Raw genomic sequence first — 20,993 nt, 5'->3', positions numbered from 1 at the left:
TTGGTGCATGGGGCGGGGCGGCTTTGTCACTCGCTGAGCCAGCATCAGGATGGGAAAGCAAGAACCGTGCAGCGTGGGGAGCGGGATTGCAGTGTGATTGTTTTGTTCTGTAGGAAATACAAACAGGTGGAAAGAACTTAGCAAGGGCAGAGCACAGGAGGTTAAACCTGTACAGGGAAGTCAGGGTGAGGTCTGGAGAGCCAGTCTGGGCAGAGCTTTAGATGTGTCATTTATTGCTCCCTCTTTCCCCTTGAGGTAGGTGTGTCTATCTCCATTGACTTAATCCATTTCCCCCTTTCCTCTTGTTTCTGGGAAGCAGGACAGAGCGCTCTGGACCCCCTCCATAGTTTGTAGCCCCCCAGTAATAGATTGCTGCCTTGTCCCAGCTGCAGTGGTTTCGTCCTGAAGTTCAAACAAACGCTTGGCCTCTCGATGAATCTTTAAACCCGATTGCGAGAGAGGGCCCTGCTATCCTGGGGACTGGGACACAGCAGGGCTGTTTCTGTTTTCTGCATCCCCCTGTTCCTTCCCTTCCGCAGTGACAAAGCATCAATCAGGCTGTAATGTAAACTAAGAGAAGCTGAGTGGTACAAAGTGACGGCTTTGTGATCCCATCCGCAACTCACCCCACTGTACCCTGGTGCTGTGAGGTCCCAGCTAGCCCCTTAGGCCACTGGAGTTGTGTATGCAACTCCCAGGGTGGGGAGGGGAGAAGGCCACACACAAGTTTCAAAGCAGCATACTCGGTCCTTGATCATTATTTGTGTGGGTTTGGCACCTTCTGTCTCCAACCATCTTAAAACCATTAATGCATTGAGCCTCACAGCTCCCCCATCCCCAATGTGGGAGACAAGTATTATCATCCCCATTTTACAGATGGGGTCACTGAGGCGCAGACAATTTGAGAAACTTGCCCAAGACCACACAGTGAGTCAGTGGCAGTGCTGGGAATCAAGCTCTGCTCTTCTGCACTTTAACCACTAGACATTCTTCCCCCTCTGTGGCATGTTGTAAGGCAGTCAGGAAAGGAGAATGCAAACCACAGAAAAGAAGGGGTTCTTAAATGACTGAGGATGGAGGACTGGGATGAGAGCCAGGGAGCCGTTTCAGAGGATTGGCAATCACCTCGTTTCCTAACCTCTCCAAAATAAATTGCTAAATGGGCAAGTACATTTTGGAGAGAGGGGACTCTGAATCCTTGTTTCTAAATATAATATTGTCTTCAAATAAGCTCCCCAAATGCTGCCCCTCCAGCCAGCATGAGGCCCGGCACCCGGAGATTAGAATAGAAACACTGATGCAGCCCTGAAGGTGAGCAGTGCTGATTGGCCAGTAGAAAAGTGTTGGAATATCGGACAGATCACAGAGGCTCAGAAAAAAAACTGGGGCTCAGAGGGGCTGAATGCGATTAATATCGTCTCTGTGGGATTTGAACTCTCTCCTTGGGATGGGTTTTGTTCTTTGAGTGTTTGGATATAAACACATTGGTGTGTTTAATGTAAATTCCCTCTTACGCCAGGCAGCCCGGTCTTGCTGATTGTTCTGTGCAAGGAGTGAGGTTACTAACCATTTCCCGGGCACTGTCTAGTGCTTCGAAGAAACGGGTCAAGAGGCGGACGGATGCAGAGTGATCCAGATGCCTGGCTTGGAAAGTGGGTGCTGGGTCTGACTCAGTTTCCCCATCTAGTACATTTCTAGCCTTCATGGTTATGAAGAAAGGCTTGAAAATGTGATCTGAGTGCATCCTACGTGGTCAAAAGTAGGAGGTAAAGAACCCCCAATTGGGTTAAAAGTCATGAAACATTTTAATAACCTCATGTTTTTGGGAGGGCAAGTTCATAAGTGTTGAACGCTTGGGGATGGCAGTACTGAGAAACTGTTCTGCGCTTGGGCCAGTGACTGTGGTTTGAGTGTTTTGTTTTTCAGGCCCAGAAGGATCCCAGGAAAACAGAGAGGAAACCATCCAGCTATTTTTAAAATCTTGTAGTTTACTTCCTGTTGTGTATTATTTATTACCCAGTATCATTAGTATTATTCCAGGGAAACTGTCTTTAGTGGCCAACCAAGGGACCAGCAAAAATTAGTCACCTAGTGGAGCTGCATCTTTTAGTAAAGGACAAAAACAGCTAAACTGGAGACTGGTGCGTAAGGCAGGGGTCTGCCGACAGAAAGTGATGATGATGATGATGATGATTAGTCTGTATAGTGGTAGTGTGTAGGAGCCCTTGTCATAGACCAGACCCCATTGTGCAAGGTGCTGTACAAACACAGATCAAAATGACAGTATCTGCCCCAAAGAACTTTCAATCTAAGGGTATGTCTACACTAGAGAGCTTACAGTGGCACAGCTGTACCAACAGTGAGGAAGTGAGGTCTAGATGTCCCTTCACCACATGCCCATCCAGCTACCAGGAATTTTAGCAATCACACACATGGATTGCCAACTCCCTCTATTTAGGAGGGACACTTTCTGTGTGTTAAGCAAAATCTCTCTCTTTTTTTTCTACTGAGTCCCTATAAAAAATACCCATCCAACCGATTTCAAAGGAATGCCCCTGTTCACCTCCCCATGTGTCCCTATTTATAACTTCCAGATGTTGGCAGGACTGTGTTCAAACCCAGAAAGGAGGAAAAGTCTGTTGATTGTAGGTTCAGGGTCTCTGCTGGTTTCCTGCATTTTTTCTCTTTGTTAAAGTCCCTAAATTGGAGTTTAAGAAAACAAGGAAAAATTTCTAGCCTTCCAGTGTCTAGGCTGATCACCTTTCAGAATGTCAACTGATGCACCATTGTCCATTTCGAGTCTGCAGATAGCTGGGACAATAGCATGGATTACTCTCATTCATCTCAGGGGGCTGTTAACTTTCAAGTTGAATCATTATCACTTTAGTGTTGGCTTTATTAACCCTTTCTTTACCCATTATCCTGGCAGAAGCTTCTAACTGCTGATGTGCTAATCTAAAAATACAGCTGGATGTACTTATCTCAGCCTGATGTTCTCCTAGGTAATATGGCTGTGGGGTTTTGAATACACAAAGCGTTTAATAATCTTTCAGCCGTTCGGAAAACTCAGACATGAAAGTCCAGTTTCTGACCTTGGGATTGGAACTCAATGTTTGCAGGATTGCACCTTTTAGCAACAGTGACAGCTAATGAACAGTTTTGCCTGGTTCTCTTTGTACTTAATAATAGTTACACTATGTGGATTCAGCATCTGTTTGGGGGCTCAGAGCCCATCGGTTAAGATCCACAACCCCCTGGCATCATGAACCATGTATTGGGTCAAATTCAGCCCTGCTGTAACCCATTTGCATAGGAGTCTTCACCTGTAACCCCTTGATCTCTGGTACAGCAGGACTGAATTGCTTCTGCTCTCAGGCCTTCTGCACCCACAGAGGGCACCTAGGAATGGCCATTCTGGATCACACCAGTGAGCCCAGTCCTGTTATTGACTTGCTGCGAGATCTTGGGCAAGTTACTTCACCTCCTTGTATCTCAGCTTCCTCTTCTGAACAATGGTGGCACTGGCCGTGACCCGCTTCATAAGTGGGCAGCCCTCGGTGGTTAATGATTGCATAATACCTCCCAACATTTCCAGTGGCTAAAGTGGGACAGGTCCTGTCCCCCGGGGGTTGGAGGTGTGTGTGTGTCAGGTGCTGCCCCCGGGGTGGGCAGTTGCAGAGCGAGCCTGTCCTGGATTCACCCCACAGTGGCTGTCCCGCGGGGCTGGCTGGGCTCGGCTCCCCACTCCAGCCATTGTGACTTGGCCCCTGGCGCCACAGGGTCACAGCACTGCTCAGGTTTGGCCCAGCCCCTTGATGGCTGCAGGGCAACCTGGCCAAATCTGAGTGAGTGCTGCTACCCAAATTTTGCCTGGGGGCTGCCTCCCCCCCCATCAGGGGGTCCAGGCCAAACCCGGACAGCACTGAAACCCTGTGCACCAGGGACCAGGTTGCAAAGCCCAGAGTGGGGAGCCAAGCCCAGCCAGCCCCACGGGACAGGAGCTGCTTCAGCTGGGACGTGGAGTTTCAAGGGTCAAAGCAGGACAGTCCCCCTGAAAGCGGGGACTGTTGGGAGTTATGTGATTGTTCAGTGCGTTGAACATGCAAGGTGCTAAGGGTTAATCGCTCTCTCTGGTCTGGTCTATATTACAAAGGTTGCAATGGTGTAACTAAATCAAATTATAGTCCATTTAGACTCCCATGCAAACCACTAATGTACATGTCCTTAAACTGAATTATGATTATTACTGTGTCACCTAGGGACCTCAGTCCTAGACCAGGACCTCATTGTGCTAGGCCCTGTACAAACACATGGCAAAAAGACAGTCCCTGCCCCGAGGAGTTTATGGTCTTCGCTTACTGGGTTGAGTTTAATTTGATAATTTACCAAGATAAAATAAATCAGCATAACCCAGGCCTGAAGGGGGTTAAATCTGTCTCCAGCCCAGATCCCCACTGTTGGGACTAGACTGATTTTAAATAGATTGAGTTACAGGGGTGCAGCTTTTCTAAGGGTACGTCTACACTACGAGATTAATTCGAATTTAGATAATTCGAAATTGGGAAACAGATTGTATAAATTCGATTGTGCGCGGCCACACTAAGCACATTAATTCGGTTTTTAACCACATTAATTCGGTGGTGTGCGGCCACACTACCCCATTAATTTTAACCACAGTAATTCGGTGGTGTGCGGCCACACTACCCCTAATTCGAATTTACAAAATCGATTTTGGTGCTACTCCGCTCGTCGGGGTGGAGTACAGAAATCGATTTTAAGTGCCCTTTAATTCGAAGTAACTGGCTCCGTTGTGTGGACGGGTTAAGGATTAATTCGGATTAACGCAGCTAAATCCGAATTAAAGTCGTAGTGTAGACCAGGCCTAAGGCAGACCAGCCCTGCCTCTCTCTGTGCCGGTTTCTCTTGCCGCAGATGTGTGTCTCTTGCCATTTAAAGCTCCCTGCCAGGGTCAGAGGTTCAAGGGCTCATCATCAGGGCCAGATTTTCCCCAGAGCTGAGCTTCTCCCCTTGAGGCACCTGCATCAGGGCAGGGCCCTATTTCCAAAAGGGCTCCAGGCAGCTCCCCGCCGCTGAGCTCTTCTGGGAACCCGACGCTCCAGCTTCCGGCGGGGGGTGGTTCGTGGCGCTCGACTCCCGTCCTTGCCGGAGTGTCAGATCCCGCAGAGCCGCCGGGGGCTGAGGCGAGCGGCTGCCCTTCCCCTTCCCGCCAGAAGGGCGCACTCCGGCGCCTGGCTTTGCCGGCTCCCCTTTCGGCGGGGCGGGCTGACATCAGGGCTTCTCCCATGTGTGGGTGGGCTCAGGCTGCCCCGTGCATGACAAACCCGCTGCGCGCAGGGAGCCGGGAGCCGCCGGCTGCTCGGGGCGAGTTCGAGCCGCCGCCGGGCTGGGGCTGCGGCGAGGATCCCGCGGCGGCCGGAGAGCGAGCCGGAGCCGCGCCGGGCCGGGCGGGCAGCGGGTCCCGATGGGGGGCTAGCGGCCCGGCGGCTCCCATGGTGAACCGAGCGCGGGCGGAGCGGCGCGATGCCGGGGCGGGCAGCCCGGAGAACATGTTCGAGAGCTCGCGGAGGATGCGGAGCCTGTGGGACGGCGTGAGGCTGGAGGTGGCCGGCGAGAGCGGCAGCCCCGTGGTCCTGCACAGCTTCACCCAGCTCGACCCCGACCTGCCCCCGCTGGAGGTGAGGCGGGGCGCGGGCGCCTGGCCCCGGAGCGAGTCTCGCTTCGCTTCGCCGCGGCGCGGCAGCAGCGTCTGCGGGAGCCGGGGCGGCTCTGCCGGGCCCCGGGCGGGGAGAGCGCCCGGGCGGGTCACTCGTGGAACGAGTTTGTGGGTCTCAGCAGAGCTCAGCCTGGGTTTGGACCGGGTTAGTGAATTATTATCTTTGTCTGAGTCCAGACACCAGAGAAAATAATAATTAAAAAAAAAACCCAATAATAATAAGTAAATAAGATTTCGGTGTCTGTTCAAAAGCACCTGGTGGTTTGGCTTTGGCCCGCGGTCTGCCTATTGACCAGCCCTGGTTTAGACCCTGTGAACGCCTGCCCCAGGAGACACTTACAGCAGGGGTTGTATGTAAAGTAAATAAGATTTTTAAAATGTTTAAGAAGCTTCATTTAAAATTAAATTAAAATGCAGAGACCCCCCCCCCCACTGGACCGGTGCCCAGGCCCCGGGCAGTGTGAGTGCCACTGAAAATCAGCTCGCGTGCCGCCTTTGACACGGTTGCCATAGGTTGCCTACCCCTGACTTACAGGCTTTGTGTTTCATTCTCCCCCTCCCCACACAACACACGCTTCATAGAAGACAGATTCCCCCTGAGATTTGGTGCTCTGTGTTATTGACATCATGGCTAAAAAACACTTGGGGGTCCTTAGCTGCGTTACAGTGCAGGTAACCATTGGGGAGTGTGGTGCAACTTTACTCCTCACAGCAAGGGCGCATGTACATGTTCCCTTTTCTCAGGATAGAGATCCCTGGCTTGGTTTGCAGGTGCTATGAGTTTGCACGGTCTGTGCCTAGTGTGTTTCTGATGCTGGCTTGTGTTGTGTATCTGATGCTCAGAAGCTGAGCCCTGGCATGGCGAGGGAGGCCGGAGCATATGGTGGCTGTTTGGGAAGGAGAGGAGCACAGTTGAAGGTATTTTGGCAGCACTTTTTGCCTTTATCTAGGAGTGGGTAAATAGCTGCCCTCTGTGATCTCTTTACTCCCCCTTATGCCATTATCCTTCTGGCAGGCCCACTGCCAAGCTGGAATATCTATTAGGAGAAACCAGAGAAATGCGTGCCATCTGATGCAGCTAGCGGAAGGGAGCAGAGAGCTAGAATCAGGGCCTTTAAATATTGTATTTGAGAGTCTGGCATCCTGCTTGAGGCTTGTGGTACATCTGCTCAGACTCTAACTGCATGTGAAGGCTTTGGGCCTGTCCAGGTTGCAAAGAAAGGACCCAAGCACCCTCCCGTGGTGAGGAAGACCATGGGGATTGGCCTAGTAGGACACACAGTGGAGGGTGCAAAACTGCCATACTCTAGGGCAAGACCCTGGACCTTTCTATGTAGCACCAGCCCTTGCAGCTCTTGCTGGCTTCAGATCCAAGGTTTGCTGGTGGGAATTGTGCCTGCCCTTCTAGGGGGATGTGTGACACACAAAACAGCCTGTAGAGTGGTGGCTGCTTTTTGTCAACAAGGAGTTGGGTTATGAAACCTTCACGTGTTGGGAAAACATGGGGGACCCTGATCAAATGAGAAGTTCAGCTCAGGGAAGGGAGCTGGCATAGCATAACACTGGAAGGGAACAGGGGGCTCTCAGGTCAATGTTGGAGACCCACAAAGCATCCCTTGGTATGTGTCTGCAAGCCAGGGCTATGCCCATCAACCACTTCTCAGTCCTCTGGGTCAAAAAGAGCACTGTGCCATTCATTCACTGGGACAGTTTGGCTCAGAGTGGTGAGAGTTCAGGGACCTTCCACCAATTCCTGGATAACTAATGCTGTGTTTCACAGCTGGCTCATTCATTCTGTCTAGTTCCTTCCATTGGTGGGAAGGGGGAAGTTGAAGTGTGCTCGTGTGGCCCAGTGGTGGTGGTGAGATTCAAACCAGAATGGGTCAGCAAGATCCATTTCCATCAGGATTTACACCCCACCCATGCTTATCCAGCCCTGGATCTGTCTTGCTGGAGAGTGGATCACCACTAAAACTTTTGGGATTACTGCACAGATAGCTGGGGAGGGAGGGAAGACCAGATTTAAATAGGTTACAGGGCAGAGTAGTTAACACTGGGATTAACAGCCAGTCCCCATGGCAGAGGTAACTTCCTTGAACAGCTCCCTGCCCATGTAGAGCCCTGGCCTCTCAAAATTCCAGCCAGGAAAGAGGCTTCTTGGGGCATTGGCTGTGTCACCCCAGGCCTTGCTTGTCTGGTCCTCTCGCCCCATGGCAGGATTTCTAGGGACCGGCCCTGTCAACATTGTAGAAAGTTCACAAATGTGCCATTGAGTCTGTTTTCCTTCCCTCCCCCTTCCTCCTGCTTCTCTCTCTCAGGGGTGGGCGTAGTGACATTGTTTAGAGCACATCATCTGCTTCTTGTTATGTCTGGCAGATACCCCTGTGCTCGCGTAGCCTGGCTCTTGGCTGGGAGAGCATTCGGCGCAAGGGGGTGGGGAGGGGCACTGTTCTGCTCATTGCGCGTCTCCTGGTGGGAAAGCGGTTGAGCGTACTGAAGCTCTCATGCACTCTGGCCCGGGTCTCGGAGTTCAGAAGTTTGGCAGGACCCCAGGACTCGCAGCAGGGGTTGGAAAAGGGGGATTGGGGGCATGGTGTTGGAACAGAGCTGGCTTGCATCACCCCCTGCTGGCAGCCTTATGGTAAAAAGACCGAAGGAGGCACTTGCTTGGATATTTGTTTGGTGTGATTGCCGCCTCCCCCCCCACCCCCGAAATAAAATCCTCTGATCAACTGGGGGGGTCTTATCTCAGTACTTCTCCTTTTTGTTGACTGGCAGAAAGAGAGTTGTCTAGTGGTTAGAACCATAGACTAGGCATCAGGATTCTTGGGTTCTATTCCTGACACTGCCATTCCCTCCCTCTTTGAGCATTGACAAGTTACTCCCCCTCTCTGTACCTCAGTTTCCCCATTTATAACATGGGCATATTGCTACATACCTAAGAGGGGTGTTGTGGATTAAGGCTAGTAAATGGCTTGGAGAGCCTCAGAAGGAATATGCTTTGAAATTGCTGCTATTATGATTGTATTGTATAAGGGCCTATTCGTTCCTCTTTGAGTGTTTTTTGTGTTGTGACAAAACAACTGGAGAGTGGCAAACTGTTAAATCAGTGCTGTTGTGGCAACTTCATCTCTGCTTTCAGTCACACCAGGCTGCTGCTAAGGAAGTTGCTCTGTGGGACTTAAACTGAGTTCTTCCTCCAGGGTATTTTTTTTTTTTTAAAAGACATAAGAACAGCCATACTGGGTCAGACCAATGGTCCATCCAGCCCAGTAGCTTCTGGCAGTGGCTGGTGCCAGATGCTTCAGCAGGAATGAACAGACCAGGCTGATTATTGAGTGATCCATCCCCTGTTGTCCAGTCCCAGCTTCTGGCAGTCAGAGGTTTAGAGACACCCAGAGCATGGGGTTGTGTCCTTGACTGTTTGGCCAATAGCCATTGATGGACCTACCCTCCATGAACTTCTCATTCTTTCTTTTTTGAATCCTGTTATACTTTTGGCCTTCACAGTCTCCCCTGGCAATGAGTTCCGCAGGTTGACTGCGAGTTCTGTGAAGAAGTTCTTCCTTATGTTTGTTTTAAACCTGCTGCCTATTAATGAACTGTGAATGGAAGTTAGAAAAACATTGATAATCTGGCTCTAAATGCCTGAGGATGCATGAAGAATCCCTGTAATCAAGATGGGGAGAGCCTAGGGTTTACCTTGACCTGCTAATACATGTTAAAACTACATCCGCCTTGTCCAAGCTAGAAGTTTACTGTGTGTTAATCAACACATGGCAAAAAAAACCCTTTTTTCCCCCAGACTTGGCTTTTATGCATTCCTGGCTCAAACCTTTTCTATGCATTGGGCCACAGCTTCATCGACTGGTCCAACAAAGGAACAGTGCTTATAATAGGGATTCGTGAAAAGCTATTCATCAGGCTAAGTGCATATTCTCCTCCTGGCTTCAGCTGATCTCCTGCTGATGCCTATGGAGCGAGCAATCCCACACTGCTATCTGTACCATCTCCAAGGCATCATCTTGATGTCTCCATTCAGGTTCTGTTATACACACATGCTGCATCTCCTTACGTTGGGGGGAAGGTTGTACGGTTGCTACTCAGGCTGTACTTGTACTGTGGACAATAAAAAGAGGCCTGCTGTTGTTAGTTGGTCCCTCAATAACGTGAATTGCTCATGGGGCCAGTGCTTCACATGGTATTGTTTGTGGGAGAAGAGACCTCTCTTCCCCGGGCCTCCCATGTTAGGTTTGGGGAGCAGAGATGCTGTCTGCACAGAGTGCTCTCCTCTGAGCTCAAGCTGCAGCGCGATATGTCTCCTGCAGCCCACAGGGCAATAATCTGCTGGTATTTCCTGGATGGGGATCTACCTTCTGGCACTGTTCCAAAAGGTGCAGCCCCGGCTGCGAAGCGGGCTGAGGTGGTGGTGATTGTGTGTGCACAAGTGCAGAAGAACATAAACAGCCGGGCTGGCAGGATTTTTTTGTTTGATACCATTAAAGCGGGATGGGGGAGAGGCTTCCAAGTATGTTTGTATAAGGATCGTGTTACCTGGAGATTGCTGTCTCGGTTTCCATAGGAGGGAGAGACCTTCCAGAGCCTGGCTCTGTTTGGGGTGTAAGTGGATTTAGTGCTGGATTGGCAGCCCTGGAAACGGAAACCTCTTCTTTATCCACAGGCTCACGCTTCCCCACCCACCCCTCCATCATGCCTCTGCCCTGCCCTAGGGGGATCACCTGGCAGGGATGAGGAAGGAGTTGTGGGTGCTCAGCCTGGCCTGGCCACGTATTCCTTGGCCTCCCAGGTGAGATTACTAGCGACGGGACTGAGTAGTTCCCGTGATATTGGGGCCTGGATACTGTCAAATTCACATCACATCTACCCAGATCAGTAGCACTCAAGTGTTGGATTTGAACCGGTGACTTAGGCTCAGAGGGCCTGATCCAAAGGCCATTGACTGCAATGGGTTTTGTGGCAAGGACCGTTTTTTAGTTCTGTTTGCACCAACCCTACCCAGCACAGTGAGCTCCTAGGCACTCCTGGAATACAGAATAAATAGTAGCCGACTTTGATTTGATTGAAGTATAATGTAGCTACCTTTTAGTTCTCCAGAAACCAAGCCGTGATAAAGCCCAGGCCATAGTGATTGTAAGCTAATATTGAGGCGCTGGGGCCGAGTAGGAGGAACCTGTGGGAGGAGAACCAAGACTCATGTCCCTTGCAGAGGACTAGTTTTATGTCCCCTATTGGGGTGTGTATTACAGAATCTCCTTCACTCCTTCGACTCATAGAAGATTAGGTTGGAAGAGACCTCAGGAGGTCATCTAGTCCAACACCCTGCTCAAAGCAGGACCAACCCAACTAAATCATCCTAGCCAGGGCTTTGTCAAGCGCGGTCTCAAAAACCTCTAAGGATGGAGATTCCACCACTTCCCTAGAGAACCCATTCCAGTGCTTCCTTCCTCGTGCTCAGGGCATTGCCAGACCCAGGAGGTCACACCTCAGAGAGAGGGGAAGGGCAAAGGAGTATTGGCTGTTTACTGTTCAGGGATGGAACAGGATCTGCTCACAGAGAGATTTCTTAATGGGATAACAAAGGGATGCCTGTGCCGGTTTGGTACCATTGTGTGTTAGGAAGCCTGGCTCTCCCTTTGGGAGGCCTGGGGGCTGTGATTGTAACCCACTGCCAGTGAGTCCAGGAGTGCCAGTGAATGGTACATTCCTCCATTGCACTTCAGCTGGGCTTGTCATTGATATGGCATCTTTACGGGCAGGCCCATCCTTTCTGGCACTTTGACTAATTGCCAGTCACTGTCTCCCCATCTCCCCCCCCCCCCCCCCCCTCCCCGGCCGCACGCGGTACATATAACTGAAACAGCAATCAGGAGCTTATTTAGGTCACTCCAGATCACATTTAAAGGCCCAGCGTCCGCCTAATCTGTACTTTCTCCAGCACCATCACAATCAGAGCTGCCCAGTGGCTCTTCTTTTCAGGCAGTTGTATATATACAAGGAATGTGGTTTTGCAGCGCTGTGGGGCTATTGCAGCTCACAAATATCTCTGCATCTCCCATGGACCCAGCAAGGGGGTGGGGTGGGGGAACCGTTGCTAAGGAATGGGATTTGGATACAATGCCGGCTGAGCTGGCTGCATGGGGGGAGAGCGTGTTACCCATGACTTCGCTTTCTGGGAGGTGGAATTCCAGCATGCGCTCGGTCGGTGGTGGAATTTGTGCATCTTTTCCGTATAATGGCATCTGCAAAGGGAGTATATGAGAATGTGTTCATATGGGTAACTGGACCCTTCGAAGGGAATGCTGAGGGATAGGATGCATCCCATCAATGGATTAAATTGTCTGTCTGGTGCTATAAATGTGCCGAGCACCTTATAGATCCAAAGATAATGTCCCTGCCCCAAAGAGCTTACAGTCCAGATAGTTTGCAGTCTACGTAAAAGTGACCTTAATTAAAAATGTTTTATATGATGCTTTATGCAGTTTATCCAAACAGCCCCGGAGAGCCATTCTTTTTGCAATGTAAGCAGCAGTGCACTGCAATGTAAAACTGATTTGTTTGAGTGTCTTTCTCTCCCCCCCCCCCCCCCCCTAGCTTGGTGTTGGTTATCTGGAGAATACATTCGGGGTTTTATTGCAAGAGGCAAGTTTTCTGTTTAAACTGTGTCCACAATCCTACATTTTGACAGACACATCCAAACTGGTCAGTGGTGAAATAGTTAAGTGGCCTTGCTGCTTAAACTGTCATAGTTAGCATCTCAGGGTTAACATCCTATTGAGCTGGATGGATACAGTTTGCACCTCTCAAGGCAGGCCCCATCCAAAACCCATTGAAATCAGTGGAAAGATTCCCATTGACTTCAGTAGGTTTTGCATCAGGCCCTTAGGTTGTGTCTTCACTGCACTGCTAATCTGGGTGACTGGCACCTGGGTCAGCCTAGCATCCCCACTGCAAGGCCCTTCTTGCGTTACTGTGACCTCACTAGTTATGTCCTTGCCCCATGTGTCTGGGGCTGTATCCAGGGGAGAGGGATAGCTCAGTGGTTTGAGCATTTGGCCTGCTAAACCCAGGGTTGTGAGTTCAATCCTTGAGGGGGCCATTTGGGGCAAAAATCTGTCTGGGGATGGTCCTGCTTTGCACAGGGGGTTGGACTAGATGACCTCCTAAGGTCTCTTCCAACCCTGATATTCTATGATTCTATCCCATGATTCTTTGGGAAAGAATCCTAGAGTGCTCAGCACAATCAATTGAGGGTGAACTTGTCTGTCTTTTGGGGGGGAACTGTGGGATTGGTGCTTTAGCAGCACTCAAGTTACTCTTGCTCCCATCCTTACTGCAAAGTGGATAGATTGGAGCAGAGCTCAGCTCTGACTCATCCCTCCACCTGAGTAAACTAGCGTAAAGCACCTCCAAACCTGGGTCAGAGGCTTTTCTGTGTGGATGGTAGAGGGTGCTGGGCTAAAACCCAGGTAAGAGCCTGGATTAACTGTGCAGTGAAGACAAAACTGTTAGAGCTGTTGTCTCAGGCTGTCTGCAAACATGGGAAGACAGCACTGCCAAGTCTAGAAACACTGTTTAAGACAATGGAAATCTGAGCCCCTTCAGAATCTCATGTAGCAGCTTCCAGAAAGTGCTGTTAAATCCTGTTGTCATGTGCCTGTTCAATTCATGCCCTACCCACAATGCACTAGATTGGGCTCCCTCTGCAATAAAGATACACTTGGACATTGCTCCCAAGGTAATTAAAGAAAGAGAGACACCGCAAAAGAGAACAGTAAGACCAGCTGGTTCTGTGGAACTGTCCCATGTCTCCTGCCCTGTAAATGGATCCACCACTGCTTGATTGCTTCAGCTCAGGCTGACTATGAAGAGGAGGGGAAGTGAAAACCAAGTGCTAGGCATCAGGGCTAAATTGTGTGTTTAAATGTCATCCTCCCCTCCCCCAGGTAGGAAAGGGTATGTCTCTGGGGACAGCTGGTGATCTGTGTCTCTAGCTCTTTTAATAGCTACTTTCATTACATGCAGTTAGCAAAAATAAACATGTAAGCAGCCCCGCTGACTTTGATGGAGTTGTTCCTGTCTCTAAAGGTGTTTGCGTGCAAGGGCCCTCTAGTCTGTTCAGACCGATTTTAAAAAAGGGTGAGGCTTTGCTTTCTGTGCTGTCCTGCCATGGCTTCCCTTGTGCCATAGAAATTGGAGAGAAGAGAGCTACTTTCCAGATTAATCCCTGGGCAATACTGGTAACGGATTGTTAGCTCTCTGGGGCAGGGATTGCCTTTGTTATGTGTTTGTACAGTGCCTAGCACAATGTGGCCGGAATCCTCTGGCGCTACTGCAGCAGGAGGAAATAATAACTGTAACTTGGCAATAACATGGAGCGCGTCTACGGCTCTTTCTTTTCCTTTAGTGCCATGCAAATGCTAATTAGTTAATGAACATAGTGCACGTGTTCCCAGGGCTGCAGTTTGTTTTGGTTTTAATAGGACAGTTATTTTACATTAAATAACTACCAAACATACCTGAGGAGCGGCAGTAACGTAACAGCTGGCATCGTCAGCGTGTTGTCAGAGCTTTGAGCCGGCATACATGCATGTGTAATGCATATTTATCTTGCATAACTAAACAACAATGGGTTTGTTTTTATTACTCAGCTGGTCTTTTGACTGGGTTCATCTCAGAAATGTGACTCTACAGAGGGAAATGGCCTCTTCTTACTGCTCACATTGGCTCCTGGGCGGCTTTCTGAATTGTGCACTGTGACTGCAGCTGCCCAGCTAAATTCTGATTCCTTGGTCCTTGATACTGATGATACTGTAGGAAGCAGGAAAAACACAGCTTAAATTTCCAGACACCAAGGCTGAGCTTTCAGTGCCGGCATTTGGGAGAGGGGGGGAGAGAAGAAAAATTTGTTTTGACTTGCAAACGAAGCAGATTTAATAGGAAAGTCATTGGCGGTGACTTAATCTGGAATGCCGAGGTGTTATTTTTAGAGTTGCTTTTCTCTCTGTTAACCACATTTTAACAAATAACAGCTGAGCAGAACGCCTGTATGGAAATCTGGCTTTAAAGTGTTCCCTACCCGTAATACAGAATATCTTTCTATATGACAGAGCAAAACCACTGAGATTTCCCCTCTTTACTGTGAACGTGTTTCCATAGTGACATGAAACCTGAGAGTCCGCTCTGGGTGCCTGTTTGAGGTTGATGTTTTCAGTTTAATAGATTTGTTTGTTTGGTGGTTTGTTTGTTTTTAACCTGAATTAACTTCAAGGAACGTGTGTGTGTGTGTGTACACACAAATTCCATCTCTTAGTGAAACTGGACAAAGGAAGACTGTTTTGGTTGAGCCAAAACTATAGAGGGGAACTGAACTGAAATCCTGACTCCAAACCCCTGGAACTTTGAGAAAACTTGGATCCAGATCTGAACCTTTCAGCTCAGGCCAAAAACTTGGGGTGATTCAGCTCTAGGTTTGTTTTATCTGAATCCTCATAAAGTTCAAAAAGGTCTGGGTAAATGGTTCTGCCTTTGGCCCCTCTCTCTTGCAGGGTCTGGCTGCATGCACCAAATTCCGGTTGAAGTTAATGGGAAATGAGCATATGGAGGATTTGCAGGAGGTAGCTATTATAGTGAGCAAGGCCAGGATTGACTTGATCTTTCCCTAGATGCTCTCCATGTAGCTCCCAGGGATGTCAATGAAAGCAGGGAAGGGGAAGGCTGTTGTTTGGTCAAATGACAGAACTTTCCTGCTGCTTGTCTTTATTCAGCTGCACTTTTGAAAGTGGATATTTTGGTTAAACTTTTTTCTTGCCTCTGGTCTTTAAATCACTTGGCAGGAGCCTCTGGATGGATGGTGCTGCGCCATTGCTTGTTGCTAGTCTGCAGTTCTGGGGCTGGTTGGCTGTCTCTTGACTGTCGTTTAGTGATGGCGTCCTGGTCACCACAGTGCAGCTTCGCTTAGTGTAGGCACTGGCCTCTCTCTCGCTTCTGCGAGCATCTAAATGACTCAGGACATCGCTATGGTTTACTGTTGGCGGAGTGATGTAATTAAGCCCCTGTTTCCTGCAGTGTTTCTGATCATGTTGGATTGTGCCACAACATTCATCTCGGGATTTTTTTTTTTTTTGAATGCCCCCAGATTTGAGCGTGTCTGGCCCTGGCGTGTTGATTCAGACCCATCTCTGCTAATGGGTAGGTGAGTCTGAATGAGCCTGGGAAGCTTTGGACATCCTGCAGACAAGCCCCTGAATGCTTGGCTATTGAGTTGCATCTTCTCCAAACTGTCAGAACTTCTTGGGACTTTGGATCTGGGCCATCAGTGCTGTAACAACACCCTTTTTTTTGCACTGAAGTAATTCCTTCTCCAGTCCTGTCCAGGGCCTGGAGTCCGGTCCCGTGCAGGTGAAGAGAGAAAGTGAGTGGGGTGCTAGAGAGTTCAGAACCTCCCCACAAAGCTCTGAGCTAGCGAGAAGGGGCAGTTCAGGGTGGTCCTTCCTTCCACTCAGACCCTGAAACCCAAAGAGTTGCGGGTGGAAGGCAGGCACTTCTGCCTCTCTTGCACACCAACGCTTACGCAGTGACAGTGGATGTTGCCTACGGATCCCAACAGCTGTTGTTTTGGGGCTGCTGAGGTCTCTCCAGCAGTCCTTGCCCTAGAGAAATCATTCTAAACAGGAACGTGGCTTGGAATTCAGACGAGGGGATAAGTCTCTGTGGCTGCCGGTAGCTGGTAATCCGGAGCAGGTGAATGAGGCCCCGCAAAGGGAAACCGAGTGCTAATCCAGCTCCGGAAAGTTTTTGAGTGGGAGGAGTAGACCAGTTAGCCCACCAGCATGTGTCTGCAGTGGCTTGTTAAATTGCTGTGTCTAAGGGATGAGTTGACTTTGCTCAGTGTTTATTTGATTTTCTGTGCAATGGGAGCTGCAGGTGCTCTGGTAACATGACTGAAAGCCGGTCCCTACTATCTATAATGTGCTGCTATCGTGCCCGGAACGTAGACGTGGCCTCAAAAGTGCTAGCTCGGTGCAGGGGAAATGGCCTTCAGGCAGAAGCTGCCTCACCCTAGGATATTGATTTTAAATCTTTGTGTTACTGGGGATTTCTTGGCTGCGCCTCCAAATGATCAGCCCTTTGGGTGGTGCTGGGGCAGGGTGTGCTGCAGGCTATGCATCCACAAATTCAATGCTGACCGGCCAGAGCAGGGATGAGGGGGAGCAGGGGGCTACGTTCAGGCAGGTAGCAGACAGTTCTGAAGCCCTGATGTTGTCCTAATCCTGTTCGCTGAGGGCCCAGAGCTTACTGCGTGGGTACTCTTCTCTGCCTCGCTGGGACTGCTCTCAGCAGTGTATGCAGGGTTGGGCCCTCGGACCTTTTCGGGCAGGAACCGTGGTCAGAATGTTCTGACCTGGGTGCTTAACAGTTAGGCTGCTCAGTGCACAGGTTAGGCCCTTAAATGAGAGTAACTTGATTCTCAAAGGTGCTGAGAACCTTCAGCTCCCATCATCTTCAGTAGCTCAACACCTGTGAAAATCGGGCGGCTTTAATTCCAGATATTGATGTTAGATTCCCAGGTGTGAACTTGCTGGCCTGTGACTCTTACCTGATGGCAAGCACCTACCAGCCTGTGGGCGCCATCTCTGCAATCCCAATAATATGAAATTTTCCTAATGACAAAACAAAAGCGCTTGGTGTCAGGTCTCCTCCCCTCCAGCTTCCCCACACACACCCAAATGGCAGAACTTGACTCTGGGGGCTGGGAGGGAACCATCCGAGAGGAAAATCTCCATCTAGTCAACATCGCCAGGCACATCCCCATTTCACTGCGGTGGAGCCGAAGGAGATGCTGCAGCATAGGGCTCTGGCATGAAATCTGGGCAGTCAGGAGGCTGTGGGGAGCGGCTGGGGGTGGGGGAGATTAAACCCCCTCACAAGGTGCAGAACAACCCAGAAAGCACACCAGTAACAAATGAAGGAGTCATGCATCAGCTGTGTCCGGAGCCGGGGGCGGGGAGCATGGCCAGAGAACAAAAGCCCTCGTTTTCTTTCTCCCTCCCTTTCACAAACAGCCCTGCGCTGACCGGCTCCGTTCAATGGACCTTTCCTGCATTTTCTCTGCTTCAGCTGTTTATTGGGTCACCCTAAATAACAACAACCAAAAAAAAAAGGAGAGAGAGAGAGAGATGGTGGTTTTTTGATTGGCTAGACTGTACAATGAGACCCTCTCTGCCTTAATGAATACAGTAGCAGCATTGAATTGGGTTACCCGAGTGCATTGACCCTGCCGTGCCATGCAGATCCGCGGTGGGGCTGGGGTTTGCAGTTTGCAGCACTCAGGCCATAGACTTTCTGTGGGGTGCTGGGGATTGTGGATCTCTCTTTGGTAACCCTTCGCTAGCCGCTTCAGTGCCGTTACATAGTGCAGGTGCAATGGCTGATCCAGACAAGGGGGCAAACGAATCTGGGTATCTAGGGCCTTGTGAAATCCTCCTCCCTGTAAAGGGGGAAGAAGCGGAAGTAGAGAGATTCTGGCTGACTTTTCAAAACAGCCCACTCGCTTTGGCTGCGGCTCTTTCTCGTACACCAGCCTACCTTGCAGAGGTCTGAGAACCAGCAGCACCCGTTGGTTTCTGCTGGAGTTGAGTGCTCATCACCTCTGAGCAAAGTCCATGCGTGTCTCAAGTCGGGCACCTGAAATTAGTGGGTGCTTTTTTTTGGAAAATGTTTTGCTAAGTGATTTGATGATGGCCCAGAGAAGCAATTGGGGTCACCAGGGCTCTTAAAATGCTGGAGTTTGTGACTCTTAGGGCTTGCCTAGGCAGAGAGTTTATACCAGTTTAATTAAGATCTGAATGTCATCCTATTTAAACTGGTGCACATCCCTGTGTTGACACTCTTATTTGAGTTTGTGTGGCCTCCTCTGGTTTAGCTTAAATCAGTTAGGAGCAGCCACTCTTAAACTGAAATAAGTGTGTCCCCACAGGGGCTTGCACCAGCTAAAGTAAACCAGTGCCAGTTTGTGTACAGGTAAGGTCAGATCCCTTGGCAGTCATCTTCGTCAGCAGAGAATGTCTATGGCTTATCGCTGCTAGCACTGACACAGGGATCCTTGTTACCTCTCCCCGGACCCAGGCCAGTCCCAGGCACTGACTTGATCTTTATTACCACTTTAGTAACCAGGTCTGCATTAAAGGCATCCAGTGGAGTGGGAGGTGGGGGCGTGTGTGGAAAGAACAGAAATGAGATTGGAATTGCACAGCTAAACCATGTTTGAACCGCAGCCAACTGATGAGTTACAAGCTAAAGCCAGTGGATTATTGAACAGGCGGCTATTTACAGAGTAGTGGAGCTGCGTTGAGTGGCTGCTCTGGAATGGGGCATGGGATAGGAGAAGAATGGATTGGTCCCTGTGGAGAGGGCTGAGGATTAATTCCTCAAGAGGAAAGAAGCTCCCCATTCCACTCCTGTCCCAAGAGCTCAACAGGCAGCTAGAAACCAGAGTGGACTGATTTTTAAATCACAGCAATTTAAAGCACCAATTTTAATCACGATTTAAATCAACAATCAGGAAACCTTGATTTAAAGCATCAAGTTTAATTGTGTTTTGCATTTGTACTTTAGTTATTTCCCTAAAGAGAGGTTGATTCTCATTGGTTGGTAACCATTAAAACATGTTGATTTGTAACTAATTATAACCTTTGCACTAAAATTGGTGCTTCTTTTTGCTAACCAGAAGGTTACACTATTTCTGTACACATTTATTTAAATAATGATATAGCTTAACTTTGATTTTTTTTTTTTTCCAGATTCTTAACTTTTACATTTTCTTTTTATGATAGAAAATGGTGAATGATGCCTTTCATACTTGTGATTTGTGTCAAGCTCTGTTTGGATGGAAATTCAAATTCAATACACAAATGCACAAAAGATGCATTTTAATTTGTTTATTAAATACAACTTCCTTAAATGTGCTGGATATATAAGGAGAAAGTTTTTTATCAAAATGTATTTTGAATTTAAAACTAACTGGATTATTAAACAAAGGAAGTAAATCGAACTGATTATTTCTGGTTACCATATCCTTCAAGATTTAAAATTAGTAGCTCTCCGCCTTTGATACCTAGTTCTTATTCATAGATTAAAAGAGGGGGAAAAAAACCTTTTCTGCTTTTTCAATTCTTCAGGGCAAGGACTCTGTCTTCCCCATGTGTTTGAACACCGTGTGTAGCACAAAGTGGCCCTGGTCATGTGCATGCACTGTCATAACCTAAATAATCATATCTGCTGGACGTATTTCTATTATAGTCAAGAGAGAAGGTGGGTGCGGGAATATCTGTTATTGGACCAATTTTAGTTGGTGAAAAAGACAAGCTTTTGGGTTCATGCTTTCAATGCAGAGATTTTTCCACCCAGGTTAAACGCGGAACCTTTAATTCTCTAGTTTGTCCGAGTTGATTTTAGAGATGAGCAAAACTAAGTGGCAGATTTAGGTTTTGCAAAACAATAAAAGCATTTGATTTTTGTAAACCCAATCCCCTTGTGCCCTCCCCACATGCCTCCAAACCAGGGTTACCGGTATTTTTTACCTGGCTCTCATTTTAATTATACATGTTCCTAGGTTAGCAGCGGGACTGAGGACAGATAAGTGGTTCTAGTTTTGGCCTATCAAGGCTGTGAATAGTGATGGTCAAAAATGCAGGTAGCTTTGTCTTGGTTTTCAAATCATTGCTGGACAGGTTTTATTTTTGCCAAAAAAACAAACCCAATAGTCAAGTACTGGCTCCCTGGGAACCAAACCAAACCCCCAAGGCATGGCTGGAAGAAGACAGAAAAATCATTATGGTTTTGATTCGTCTCTAAGTTGTAATGATGTTGTTGCATTTCGAATGCACCCATTACTTTAGTGTCTAGACACTTCCATCTCTGCACCTCTGTCTCTCTCCATCTCCTGCTCTGTGTCCCTGCGTTGGGGGTCAGATCTACATCATTTGAGTCCTTTGAAGTGGAGTGAGTTATCGTCAGACACTCTCTCTGTTTAATCCGATGCAGTGATACCTTTGTGTGCTAATCGCCACCCACGGTGACATTCTGGTTCCTCTTCCTTGTGCCCTGAGCTGTGCCCATGTGTGTGAGCAGTATGTTGCCATGCGTGGCTGCCTTTATATATAGTTTGTGGAAATGCATGCTTAAGTTAACAAGAACACAACGCTCAAAATTGGAGCAAGGGCTGAAATTGCTGTGTTGG

The 20,993-nt window shown here is 48.8% G+C and overlaps 1 protein-coding gene across 7 annotated transcripts in view; it reads left to right on the top strand.

Moving 5' to 3' along the window:
• Positions 1 to 20,993, top strand: part of RALGDS (ral guanine nucleotide dissociation stimulator) — a 101,234-nt gene that overhangs the window by 52,690 nt on the left and 27,551 nt on the right. For 2 of the 7 annotated variants that reach the window (XM_024210399.3, XM_024210397.3), the window contains exons 1-2: positions 5,383 to 5,696; positions 6,578 to 6,652. The exons of 2 other annotated variants lie outside the window; for them this stretch is intronic. In XM_024210399.3, coding sequence (XP_024066167.1) covers positions 5,511 to 5,696; positions 6,578 to 6,652 — 261 coding nt within the window. In that variant the 5' untranslated portion in view covers positions 5,383 to 5,510. Of the gene's footprint in view, positions 1 to 5,382; positions 5,697 to 6,577; positions 6,653 to 20,993 lie in introns of those variants that run through there. 3 more of the 7 variants (XM_024210396.3, XM_024210402.3, XM_024210398.2) reach the window with 3 other exon arrangements.

This window comes from Terrapene carolina, unplaced genomic scaffold (assembly GCF_002925995.2).
Source record: "Terrapene carolina triunguis isolate 2854851 unplaced genomic scaffold, T_m_triunguis-2.0 Scaffold238, whole genome shotgun sequence".
Lineage (NCBI taxonomy): Eukaryota > Metazoa > Chordata > Testudines > Emydidae > Terrapene > Terrapene triunguis.
Note: the sequence above shows the minus strand (reverse complement) of the source record. Positions and strands in the feature narration are given on the sequence as shown.